Source organism: Ammospiza caudacuta, chromosome Z, assembly GCF_027887145.1.
Source record: "Ammospiza caudacuta isolate bAmmCau1 chromosome Z, bAmmCau1.pri, whole genome shotgun sequence".
NCBI lineage: Eukaryota > Metazoa > Chordata > Aves > Passeriformes > Passerellidae > Ammospiza > Ammospiza caudacuta.
The window spans coordinates 23558020-23571879 of record NC_080632.1 but is presented as its reverse complement, the minus strand read 5'-3'; the positions used below and the strand labels follow the sequence as shown (position 1 = coordinate 23571879).

The window sequence follows — 13860 nt, the reverse complement described above, 5'->3', positions numbered from 1 at the left end:
CAGTAAAAAAAGTCACTTTATTCTTGACTTGAAGATGTAGGTATAGCCCACACTGAATCAGATTAAAGAAATCAAACTAATTTTAGCAGTACTTGGGTCAATTCATTACTCTTTCAATAGGAAAAATGACTGCATTAAGAAGTAGCCAGATGTCACTGTCCTAGTTAATGTTCCCAGGCTTGAAATGAATTTTCAAGGCATCACAAGAACTGGAATTCAGTTCTGGAATACAACTGGAATACCACATTCTGTTGTATTTTTCATAGGAGTTTTTTGGCTTTCACATACAAGATGCTGTTCTGAAAGACAATTTATGAGAGTGCAAGCTGCTTAAATATGAATGCTATATAAACCCCCCAAAATAGCAGCTAAAGTAATGAATACTGGTGTATTAGCATACTGGTAGGATACCAATAGTTTTCTGTGCTGGTTGGTGTTATCACACTCTTCTTTAGGAGTGGTCCTCTGTCAGAAAGTAGGAGTGTGGTGTTGAAAAGTTTTTGTGAGCAGTGAGGCATTGACTTGTCCTACAGGAAGAATTTGTTGGCCTTGAAAACTGCAATAGTAAACGTGGAATGCTTTGAAAGAATAGGTGAAAGAAATAATTTTTCAATATGCAGATTTGCTCTGACTAGTAACAATTTTTTTTCTGTAAATTTCACAAGTTGTCAATGACTGAAAACTGAGTTGACTGCAGTTGAGTGATTTAATGAAAAAGCAGTGCATTCCTAGATTTTACTGGGTCTTATATTGCATTACTGGGTTTTATCAGGTGTGATATTTCAAGATATAGTATGGTATCCTGTCACAGCCCTGGGGAGACATTCTCTTGTGTGAGTTAGAGGTCTGAGCAGCCACTTCCAAAGGGAGGCATCAGGAGAGCTGAAGTGTGAGGAGCCATTTTTGAAAGAGCAAATCAAGTTTGCATTGCTATGTTTACCCAGACAGGCTTGGCCTATGCCACAGGAGGCTGGTTACAGGATCTCCTGCAGGCTGCAGTGCTTTTCTTACTCATGTGCAGTATATTCCCTGGTAATGCTTCTATAGAACAATGGTCTCCTCATCTTCCTTAAACAGTAGTGCAAGGAACCACTAGAGACTTTGAAAGCATTCATTGGAAAACCATCTCAGTCTGTTACCATTTTTTGTAATTAGTTGTTTATTATGCACTGCATATTAGCGGAAGTGGGAAGCAGAACTACTGTCTCAGCCATATTATCTCCTAGCCTGACATGTGCCTGACCCTTCAGATAAGGGTGCATGTTTTTGCTAAAACTGACATTTGAAATCTTGAGTTGTAAGAAAAGACTTTCAGTAAAGCCTCCAGCTCCTGCTATCCAAGTTACTTCTTAATGAGACTCTTAACTCCATTTTACCCACGCTTTCCTGTTACACTGTGAGCTGTGTGGTTATATGTCAGGACCAAACTGTCTTACTTGTATTAAACAGGTGACAGGTACTTAACTGAGCAACTAAGTGAGTATTTTTTTTTGTTAGGTTCATCTGCTGGTGGACTCTTGGGTAGTGGATTTAGTCAGAAGACTGCTCCATCTCAGAAGCTAGGAAATCAGTGGCAGAAATCCTCCAAACCACAAACTACTTCATGGCAGTCCCAGACTAAGTCCAGCACAGCAGCTAAGCCCAACTACACAGTAAACTTCAGTGTTATTGGGGGACGAGAAGAAAGAGGAGTCAGAGCCCCAAGCTTTGGTAAGTTTTTTGAATGTGTATTATTTATAATGTCCCATGTGAAATTAGTTGGGTGTGCTGTTACCTGCAGAAGCTCTTCTACCTTCATATTTTTCTTCACATTTAAGTTGTGTCTAATAGAAAACAGAAAAACACTTGCCAAATCTGGTATCCTGCCTTTCCAAACCTATCCCAGTACATAACAGACAAGCTGATGATAGCAAAGGTGTACATGAGTTTGGGCATAAGGTCTCAAGGCTGTGATTACTCACCCACATGGGAACTGGTTTAGTATCAGTGAGTTTAGAAAGGTAAATTTGATCCATCTGAGGAGAGATGGTTGATAATGTTGCTTCATGTTAGTCTGTTTGTGATACAAAGATAAAGGGATACACTGTTTTTCCTAACTGAAGAAGAGTAGCTTGTCTTGAGAAAGACAAGGTAAAATTACTGAAAATTCTTGTGCTTGAAAGAGACATGGGGACCAGACCAGGTGGAATCATACAGTTCTTTAATGTATTCCAACTGAGTAGGCAAACCTGGAGTTATAGGGTTAGGCTTGGTCTCTTCTGTATGAACTTTATTGTAAAATTTTATTTTCTGGTGTGTTGATATTAGGATTGTTCTTCCCTTAAATTGACATATAAGTGAACAGCAGGTACTTTTTAAAGTTGGAATTATTCTGTTGGTCCATATCTGGAAAAAGGTGTCAGGATGCAGAGGCAATGAGTGTAGGTTGCAGCACAGGAAAATCTGTAGAACAAGGCAAAAAAATCAATTGGCATGATGAAATGCTGAAACAGGTTGTTGTAATTCCTCTCGCTTAAAAACAGATGGACTTCAGCCTGACAGAGGCCTAACAAATGTACCTGGTTGTCCCTGCTTTGAGTGAGGATTGGACTAGACAACATCCAGAGGCCTCTTCAGAGTTCTCTGAAATTTGTTGGTTATGTAATGAATATTCATGTTGCTATTTTATCAGGTCATTATTCTGGATAAGTTTCAACATGCTTAGGTGTTGACTACGTGCTTTCAGTGATACTGTTGAGTATATGGTTATTTGAAAAACTGCTGCGTGGCATTTGAAACTAACTTACAATGGAAAAATGGAGTAATTTCCAAAATTGTAGATAGATGTGCGTTCCCTCAAATCTACTCCATTTTTCTAAAAGGATGACATGCAAGTATTAGGCAGAGGTTAGCATGTTAGGTTTTCTGCTCTGCTGGACTGAAAGTTTGTTAGAGATCCCTTTTATTTTTATCCTTTTTAGTTTTGTGGCTTTTGGTGTCACTGAAGGATATTTATCATGGCAGTGATAAATGCCATCCAGGTGTATCTAAGGGCAGTATATTTCCCCTGTTAATGTATTCTCCAGTGAGACTTCTCATTTAATGTTTTTTCTCTTTTCATAGGTCAAAAGCCAAAAGTTTCAGAAAATGACTTTGAGGATCTCTTATCTAATCAAGGATTTTCAGCAAAATCTGATAAAAAGGGACCAAAGACAATTGCTGAGATGAGAAAACAAGAGATGTCTAAAGATATGGACCCCTTGAAACTCAAGGTTTGTTTAACAGTGATTTTAATTCAAGTGAAGATCTGATCTTATGCTTAGAACTGCTGATAACAGAGCAGAAGGATACAATGACCAACAGAGAAACTAAAGGCTCGTGGTTTAGAAAATATGGATGTAGCTGATAATACAAAAATACACCTTAAATATTAATAGCTGTCTTCAGGGTGATCATGTACTTTCATTTTCTGATTAACAAGTGCTGCTGCTGTCCTAAGAAATTACTAGAAGGTGCAGTTCCAGAGACAGGATGTATAACTAGTCTGGGATATGTTCCTTGTTGTTCAGATTCTTTTGACCCGTTAGTCAATGATAACTTCACATATTAATACACTTCCAGATCTTTAGTCTTCATGGTGCTTCAGAAAAGTTAGCAAATGAGCTTTGAAGGAATGCTGAAATTTGTTTTCACAAAGTGCCCTTGCTGAAGAGAGAGTGCCCCGGCACATTTTAACAGAAATTACCACAAATGGAAACAAGTACAGATATTTAGTTACCATTCTCACTGGTGATAGTAAGGGTTCAAGGGAAACACTGTATCCCTATGTTATGGCTTGAATATTTCTGTTAAAGTCTGAGCAACATCCCCCAATTGACTTTGGGGACATCTCAAAGAGCACTTTTGTCTATGCACTTCTGCAGGTTGCTTAAGTAAACGTGAATTACTATTAGACACTATCTGTTGTACAAAGCTTGTAATGGAAGTTTTAAAATATATTTACGCTTTTGTACAAATCAAATAATAATTTGTCCGTGGGCCCTGACAGGGATAAGATTAATATAACATATGTTTTTAACCATTTCTCTTGCAATGACTGAATTTCTGCAGTAAACTAGTAACAATGAGCTAGTCTCCAGTAATAGATGCAAAGTATCCCTTTTTGAGTGGCTAAGGCAGTTGAATTTGGAGACTGAGTGCAATAGGACAGCTGCACTTGAGTCATGATTATATGGTCTTGCAGGGAGTGAAGATTGTGTCTCTGGAGGCTGAGAATGCTTACAGTGCTGCATTCAGTTCTATGTATTCTGATTTTCCCAGATTCTTGAATGGATTGAAGGAAAGGAGAGAAATATCAGAGCATTAATATCCACTCTACATACAGTGCTTTGGGAAGGGGAAAATAAGTGGAAACCAGTCAGCATGGCAGATTTAGTAACTCCTGAACAAGTAAAGAAGTACTACAGGAAAGCAGTGCTTGTGGTTCATCCTGATAAGGTGAGTGTTTTCCTCTGATCTTCTTTATTATAAGAGGAATGCAAACTGCTTTTACCATACCATACAGGTTACTGTCAAATGCCTTGCTTCACAATCAGCACCCTAGATGTTCTTCACTGTGCTTCCATTGTCTTCTGGATATGGTGTCCTACTGCATTCAGGTAGTACAGGGTTATTCTTGTTGTCCTGACACAGCAGAAAATTCAACAGAGAAGGGTTAACAAATGAAAGATCCAGTGAGGGCTGTACTGAGCACCAGAGTCAGTCATGCTGGGTTCTGACTGACAGATGGCAGATTTAATGCTGATTAGTGGAATGTGTTTCATTTCTGTGATCTGGTACTTCAAGTCTTTTAGAACTAGTGTGGAGACTCAGAGGCTGCCACAGCAAAACTGGTAGGAAAAACCTGCTGAACCATTTACTAAACCATTTACTAAACCATTTTTACTAAAAAAAGAAAACTTTGTAGAATAAACAAGTTATCAGATGAAAAATATGTAATGAGTATTACATTGCATTTGTCTTTTTTAAAATGCTTAATGCATCCCAATGTATCAAGATAACTTCTTGTTCTGAGCTCTTGTATTAGATAGAAAGAGAAGCACTGGATATACCTGGTTTGAATTTTCAGGTTTGCATTGTCTGGTGGTTTAGGGAGCAAGTCTAAATCCTATGTTGTCTTGTGTCCATAACAAACATGACAATTTTTGGTTTTTTAGTTTCCCCTCTCCTTCAGGGTTCTTGGGTATGTGACTTCTTCCACCTTTGTGGTGGTATTTTAGGTGTTATCTGTAAGGCCCTTAATGCATCAGTGTCAGAACACAGCTCTGTTTAGGGCATATTTGTCTTCCTTGTTCTTTTATTTTGCCACTTACCTGTTATGCGTTGATAAAGTACTGCAGGTGCCAAAAGCTAAGCAGCAGGAGAAGGGGAAGAATCCTGGAGGGGGCTCTGGGGCTTCTCTTTTTTATTGGAGACAACCATCTTTTGGTACTGGATTTTTGGACTTTATTAACCACAAGGGTTGGATTGTGTTGGCCCAGAGTCAGGGCAGCTGTGAAACAGGCAGGGAATCAGGAGTATCCTTGAGTATGGAAGCAAACACACAGGAAGAGCTATGCCAGTCATGCTGAGTCTTAGTGCCATTCACAACCAGCAACAGATTTTTTTCCAGGGAATTTCATTCAAAAGAAGTTGTCTTAAAGAGGACTCAGATTTTATTCCTGTAGACTACTGCAGGATCTTTCAGGAAGCAATTCCAAAAATGACTTAATTTTATCAGTAAATAATAGTACGTGAAACTTTTTATGAAAAGAACAGCTTTGAAAATTGTTTTTAGCTAAATTTTAATTACTTATGAATTGAACTGAAAGCTTGAAAGTAACACAAGGAAACCAAGGATTTGGATTTATTTAAAAAATACTCATGGATAAGGTTAGAGAGAGTTCTCTGTAAAATTATATTCACAGAGCAGTCTGTAGCTGTTGAATAAGACAGCAAATATAAAAGGGATGAGATCTTTTCTAAAGACCCAATTTCTAATGCTTTTATGCTTATGATGCATTCTCTTTGTTTCCAGGCCACAGGACAGCCCTACGAGCAATATGCCAAAATGATCTTCATGGAATTGAATGATGCATGGTCAGAGTTTGAAAACCAGGGATCGAAGTCCCTTTTCTGAAACTTCACCTTTCACAGAACTGCTTCCAGGAACTGGAGCTGATCATTGTTATGACTTTATTGCGCCTGAGATTTATGAAGCGCTTTTCCACAATTTCAGCACAGTTTCTAGTTATGCACTTAAATGTGGGGATGTATTTTGTAAGATGTAGAGTACAAAGCATTACATAGATGCATTAAGAAAAAAGCTGCTGAAGAAATCACAATCTATTGAAGAAATCACAGGGAGTAAAGATTTCTCTTCAGTTTTGTATAAGAAAAATAGAATTTGAATGAAGCTAAGTAATAAGTGATAGGCTAGTATTAGTTATAAATCATTCCAACTTAAATGATCTTTGCTGTACCTCTACCGTCCCAAATTTGTCTGTTACTTTGAGTAGTTTTGTGATTCAATTTTGATATTTGGTGCCTGTCGCCTTCTTCAAAGTGCTTTAGTTAGCAGCAGTGAATTTGCTTGGCTTATCTCAAACCTAAGGGTGTATATTTTCTTCTTTATTTTATATAATCAATCTGATAATCATTCTGTAAATAATGTTTTCTGGTAATATCTTTACAATAGAGTAACAGTTGTTTAGCCAAAAAGACAGCACATGTGAGAAAGTCAGACAGGGTTGTTCTTGATTTTTTTTTCTTTTCACTTTTTTTTTTAACATATCATGAATCTAAAAAGAAATTTTGACTCTGAGGTCTGCATGTTCCTGCTGTTTTGTTTATTTATTGCAGTAGTCTGACCTGTGCTTATTTTCCTAGTTCTTTAAATGGTGTCTTTTGTTTCTGAGTTCAGTGGAACGTTCCTTTCATTGCACTTCAAATACTCTGATAGAAACAATTTTACTCTGAAACTTGAAGCGTAAACACAAACCTTTTAACTGTACTTTGATTTGTCTGAGTATTAAATCACTCATTTTCATCTGGTGAGCATTTAAAGTGCATTAACAAACATTTTGTTGCATGTTTGAACTTGTGTATTTTTGAGATATGCGTGGCATCAGTGCATGTGAAAACATGGTGTGTCTTGGTATACTGCTGATTTTCCGCTCACCTATTTCCATGCGCTGCTTAGTGCAAGATGAGTAGAGACACAGCTTGGTAACAAAACTTACCATGTTTTCTCATTCCCTGTTCAGAAGGCACTTTTTCAGTAGTGCTGGGGTGGATGATGCAAACAACTAATGACTGTTATACTCTGTGAAATAACAAAATGCAATTTTCATATCAAGTTTGAAAATGTTGAAAATTAGCTATTAAATCTTCAGCAGCAGTCTCCTGAAACCGGACAGTTGGGCATTCAAGGGGATATTTTGACCACTTGCCTTTTTATACATTTTGCATGCTTAACTGAGAGGGAAGCCGTATTATTAGCAGAGGTAACTGTTCAGCTGAGCAACATCTGAACAGGAAACATGAGATTCTAATGCCACCTGAAAGGTGCATTGGATGAGATTTTCCACTGCTGCACCAGCCCAAGAGCTGGTGGGTTAGAGACTGCTGAACACTTGCAATGTCTAGTCTCTAGCTCTGATATAACACAGTTACTTATTAACCTCTGATCAAAGGTTTTGTTTGTGTATATTTGCATATATATTTAGCTGCTGTGATTTTTCTTTTTTTTTTTTTTTTTGTTAAGGTGAAGCTGGGATCAGTTATGAATCAGGAAGGTTATATATTATTCATAGCTGCTGTTGTATTTCAGTTACTGCTTTGAAGCAGTCTTAAATCTCAGTAGATTTCTTCATAAATGTATGTAACTTGCTGTCTGATTTAAAGTAAGAGTTAATCTTTTTTCCTTTGGATACTTCATTAATTCCTTGTGTATGTGTTCTGCAACCATGGAAATTAAAGGCTTGTGCTGGTAGGATAGGTTTGTGGGAGACCTTTTTACAGTTCTAGGGCAAATGTTATCTAGGAATAGGTTTCAAAAGACAAACACAGATATATATGACTTTGACTGTAGTGCGATATACAATTGAGAGATAAAGCATTTCTAAGGGGGCTGCTTAGAATAAGGAAGGACTGCTTTAAAAACCCATGTTCATTCAGCATGTATAGGCAACTTATTTTAAAGCATACATTTTTAATTGCTCTTTTCTCGAAATATATGTTTAAAAATTAAAACACGAAAGTTGGGAGGAAAATATCTTCCTCTGCTTTGTGTATCTGGTAGCATTTTCTGGATGATGTCTACATTAAGCTTTTTAAAATTTCTCTACTCTTGCTTGCAAAATTTTCTTGGAACACCAGAGAAGAACCTTAGATGTGATTTTAAGTTAGCAGGGAAAACATGAGTGCAAGTATTTTACCTGGAACTGAAGATCTCTTGAAATTAGCTCTCTCTTTTAAAAATTATGGAAATTCAAGAAATTTGGCTGTGGATTCTTCCAAGAGCCATTACATAATTACTGAAACTTCAGTTGGGTTGACAGAGCTGCTCAGCTTATTTTATGGCTTAGTCAGCTCTCGTTCTGTGGGGGAACTGGCTGATTTATCTGCCCTGCTCCTTTCTACGTAATTCAATTTTGCTGCTAAGAATCTGGGAGAAGCTTGGTTTGGGAAACTGATAAATCTTGACAATGAAACTATTTTGGGTGGGATGTTTCAATTTTGGTTTTGTTTTTTGTAATTGTGTCATTTCTCTGTGTTACGTACAAGAATGTGCAAACAATGGGGATTTCATTAAGATTCTGTAAGCAAACTGTTATTTGGAAATTAAAAGAAATTCAAGTGGTGAATATGAACATAATAAATGGAAGTTTTGTTTTCTGTGCAACACAAAGCAGCATGATGACCACCAAAGGTGTTTCTTAGTGTAAGGTGTATATATTAAGTACAAGAACCTGGGAAGAGAGAAGTTAAAGTATATTTCATATAAATGTTATTGAGTATTAATGTTGCTTTTATACGAGATGGTAATTTGGAAGAAAAAAGTCCACCACTTTTATGAATTCATCTTAAAACAGTAATAAAGAATGGTAGACAATCTGGGAATTAGGGCTTTTCAACCTTTTATTTGTACTTGGTTGTTAATTGTCTGTCTGCTGTATGAACTAGGAGTGCACTCAAATGAGAACACACATATTTCACTGTAGTTGTATTCTTAGTGTCCACAAATTGAAAAGCTTTTATAGAGCAGGCTTCAGAAAAAAATTATTAATCAGAGACTTAGCTGGATTCTCTCTTTGCTGAAAATGTTTATTTTCCATTCATGTTAATTGTTCATTGCACAGTTAAGTTTTGAAATGTTGAAGCCACACCCCAACCTGAAAGCTGAATTTTATATCTGCTTCTGCTGGCTGTGAAGCTTGAAGATGAGGTCACCAGGTGTTACCTGCAGGTTGATACTCTGCATGCATGCATGTGCTCCAAGGATATGCATGAGGCACTTGAGGTTCTCTTATGAAGCACCTCCTTGACTCTTGCAGCAAGTGATGGCACCTGCTGGCCTGTGTTGGTTGTTCTTCTGTCTCGTAGCAACATCTGACTAATGTCATATCTTGTTTGCAGCCTACCAGGGCTCACTTTACAAAACTAAGTAGGCTGAGATGGTTAGTGCAAGAAAAAGAAAACAGCACAAGAGAGATTAAAGGAAGAGTAGAGAAAAACACCTGGGCTCTAAAGTACATCTGAAATTCTGAAATATTGTTTTCTAATTCTCTCTCCACTGACCTATTGCTACCTACCTCTGCTAAAAACAGGTGTAGACTAGCAGAGAGAATCTGGTTTGCAGCCTCCTTTCCATCCCTTTTAGAACACTGCTGACTGACTGTAACAAGTTGGAGTACCAAGTCCTTAGCTTCCCCACACCCCCCCCACCCCCCCAAAGTTCATATAAAGCAGGTTTTTAAAATGTTTGGGCAGGTTTCCACTAGTTTTTTTTTAATTACAAATTACTTGTGTTACATTGCTGTTGGATCTGGAGTCCAGCAAAATAACTTTTAAAACAGATATCTGTGAAGGAGAATTGGTGTTAAGAGTGTGTGGCTGGAGTCTGCCTAATAGAAGCAAGTGATGTATTTTAACTGGAACGAAGTCAGTTGGTGTCTTCAACCTCAGGCTTGCCTTTTTGGTGTTTCCTAGTGCTGTCAGAGTTCCTTAGGAGCAGCAAAGAGTGTTTGTGGTTAATTAGACATAAAGCCTGGAAGGAAAACTTCCTCAGCATTGTTAGTTGGGTCAAGTTCAGCTATTTTGCTAATTAGTGGTAGCTTCTCCATCAAGTACAGAACAGAAAACCTCCAGAAGTGCTGAGGAAGTACATTTTCTTGGAATGGTGGCAGAGTCTTTGGTGTTGTACTTGTGAGGGTAATTAGTGCTCATGAAAAATGCCTCGTTTACCTTCATTGGTAGTTCTGGACAATTCCTCCCATTTTATCTTGCCAAGCACAGAGCAGCAGTTGGTTTGTGAAAGCTACATGCACAAGGTCAATTTTTTGCACAAACCAAAGCAAAGGAGTTTGAGCATTACAGAAACCACATCAGGCCTTTGGGGCTGCTGAGTTCTGTGCGCCATTCCACTTCCCGAGGCCAGACTGTGGTTTTCCCAGCAGTGGCAGTGTGTTTGCATACTCGCTGGCCTCTGCACTCACTGCTGCTCACAGAAGTGTTTTCAGGAATAACATAAATGTGGAAACCTTTTTGCTCCTTAGCTGTGTCCTTAATTGTCTAACAATTGCAATGTAACAGCTGCTTTGTAAATAAGTTCAAATTAATCTTGTATGACTCAGTTGACATTTTCTGTCAAGAACTTGCAGATGATTGACCTGCGAAAGCTGTAAAAGGAGTGTATAATTTCCCACCCTTTGAGCCTATCCCTGGTGCAGAGCAGCTCTTGCACCCAGAAGCTCGATGATGAGGAGCTGAGCTCTGGTTCTGAACTTGATGAATCTTGCAATGCTTGCTTACTCTCTCTTTGGGTGAGCTTATTGTGGACTGCAGCTTAGACTGCATTAAGCTTCCAACATATGCTCCAAAAATACGAATTCAGTACTTTTTATGAAGGATTCGTGTTGTCATAGAAGCTTTTATTACCAAAAGGGGATTAAGAGGCATTGTGGGAGCTCCCAAAACTCTAGTCGAATGTACTGTATATTTGCAATGTAGATTTCTAGAAGTGATTGTCATCTCTCATAAGGTCTTGGCTTGCTCTGAGGTCCTTATTGTATCTACCTGTCGTTGTGATTGTACTTTCAATATCTGTGTTTTTTTCTGATTTGGAGTGTGTGGAAGGACAGAATAGACACTCAATTCCTGGTTTTGCCATCTTTCAGGAAATGCAATGTAATGTGTAATTTTGCTACTAGTGAAATGAAACTTATACCTGTATGTATATAAGGTAAAATAGTCAAATTAAGCCTTGTTTAAAAGTAGATTTAATGTTTAGTACAGTGTCCTTGAACAGAATATTTTGCTTTGAAATGTATTACAATTTAACCAATGATCAATTAAAACAAACAAAATAACTTTGTCTATTTCCTTCTTTACCGAGAGAGAAATGGCCTGAACACCTGAAGTATTTCCACTGTGTCTTCCAGAACAGTATGCAAATGTTAGAGAAGTGGTTCTCGTTGTATTCAGGTTGACTGAACGTGTTAGGAGCTGAGTGGCTCTTGAGAAGTGTCTCTTCTGCTGGAGAGGGTCGCTGCACTGTGCCCTGGGGTTTGGCAGCTGCATTTTCCAGTTGCAGTGTTGGGTTGAGGGGGTTCTTGCACAGGAGCTGCTGCAGTGCTTTTCCATTGCCCAAGGGAAGCGCTGGCCTAAGTGTGTAGCAGTGATCAAAAGGGAAGAGAACAGGAGCACATGGACACGACTGGGGCAGGAGAGGGGAATATGAGCAGCCTGTAGGGATGGTGGAGGGACACATCTGGTAATGAAGAACTGCAGATGGCAGGAATCTGAGGGAATGTGACATGGCAAAGGGTGAGCTTCTGCTGGGAGCATACTGACAAGGTGTCCAGAAGCATCTTGACTTCATACTCTGCAACAAGAATGGGCCAGCAGGATCTTTCATAGGTGGGAACAAGCCACTCGGTGACATTGAGAAAGTTTCTTTAAAAGTTAAAACCATAAAAGTATAGGAATACCATTGGTGCTCCCCAAGGAGAAGGGTAAACACTGGAGGAAATAAGAGAATGGACAGGCATGACCAAATTATCCAGTAGCAATGGCCTCTTAGGCAGAGGCCATTGCTACTGGATAATGTTTTTCATATTCTGCTTACTACTTTGAATAATCTGATGGGTTTACAAGACTTTATGATAGATTACTCAGTGCCAAGATGCTTAAAGACCTTTCTCTTTGTATCACTTACAAAACATGCTACAACTTCTGCTGCTAATCGGTTTATTCCAAACATGCAAGTTGCTGAAAATGTATTGATACCTACTTCTGGTCATTCACCTCTGCAGCAAAGGAGGATAATTTTAGTCAAGTGCATCTTTCTATGCCGTATGCAAGGCTTCTGGCTACTCTGATGCGAGTTTAGAAAGACTTGAGTTGGGAGAACCCAGCAAATAGAAATCCTGAAGAGTCAACCTACCAAGCATCAGTAATTACACTAGGTAAGCAGAATGCATTACAAAGAGTTAGCATGGCCATAAATTCAATATCAAGCAGAGCACACAAAAGAAAGTGAATGAGGATTAAAAGAAGGCAGCAGAAATGCTCTGTGAACTGTAGTGTGCAGAGCAGCCTGTAGCAATCAAAGCCTTCCAAGTCTGCAATTGTAGATACCTCACCTGGTTACTATAATGCTGGAGAGGATATGATTTGCCCTGCCTCAGCACTGCCTCTCTTAAGAGAAAGACTTCTGGTAGATTTTTGGGCAAAAACACTGAAAATGGGAAAATGAAGCCTGTAGGTAGGTGAAGACTTGATCTAGAAGGATCCCTTCTAGTACAAACTTACAAGGAACTCCTCATCCTTAATCGGTAAAGCTGCTGGCTGTTCTCCTGGAGTGGCTTCAGCTCCTAGTCAAAGCTCTGGACACACACACAAAATAGTGGCTGTGAAGTTTTCTGGGATAAAATGGTGCTGGCAGACCCAGCCATTATTAACTGGTGAACTGCAATGCTTGTTTCTTTGTGCATGGCTCTGGTGAGGAGCAGGACAGCACAACTGCTCTGCAGGAGATGGGATTGTCAGTGCACTGCAGCTCTGACCACATGCAATGTGTCCTGCATGCTTCTAACGTGCCAGAAGAAATGTGAAGAAAGCTCATCCAGCTTGCTCAGGAAGCTGATTTAAATTACAAGCCTTGGTTTGCATTGCAGGGATGTTGCTGTGTGTGCTGTGAAGCACTGAGTGTTCCATAAGGGTTGAATTTGGTACTCCTGCTGGGTCTGCTCCTCTCCTGATCCCTGCTAGCCTAGTACTGTCAGTCTCATTATGAAGTTCCAAAATACTGCTGACAGCATTCCTAGAAGCTGTTAGAGAAAGAAGAACACTTCTCTCTTGTTGACAGCTCCAAAATGTCATCTTTCTGGAGTTTCTAAAGCAATGGATTCACTAGACTTCATGTGGAAACTGGTCTCCAGCAAAGCAGAGCCAGAAACTGTTCTATAACTAGAAACCAGACCTGCAGCAGTTAGCTCTCCCTTTCTTGCTGCACACCTGCTCCGTCCACATCCTAGTGGTGGCTCACCGTAGAGGCAGATGAGGTGCCAGGTTCTGCTCTAGGGATGTATGAACCACAATAACTGGACCCCTTCATGT

The 13860-nt window shown here is 39.0% G+C and overlaps 1 protein-coding gene across 1 annotated transcript in view; it reads left to right on the top strand.

Annotated features, from left to right (window-relative positions):
• The window catches only part of GAK (cyclin G associated kinase), a 68373-nt gene extending 56798 nt beyond the window's left edge, over positions 1 to 11575 (top strand). Inside the window, exons 25-28 of the mRNA XM_058823451.1 lie at positions 1498 to 1710; positions 3103 to 3251; positions 4300 to 4476; positions 6056 to 11575. Of these exons, the coding sequence (XP_058679434.1) occupies positions 1498 to 1710; positions 3103 to 3251; positions 4300 to 4476; positions 6056 to 6157 (641 nt within the window). The 3' untranslated portion in view covers positions 6158 to 11575. The remainder of the gene's footprint in view (positions 1 to 1497; positions 1711 to 3102; positions 3252 to 4299; positions 4477 to 6055) is intronic.
• Positions 11576 to 13860: the final 2285 nt, after the last annotated feature.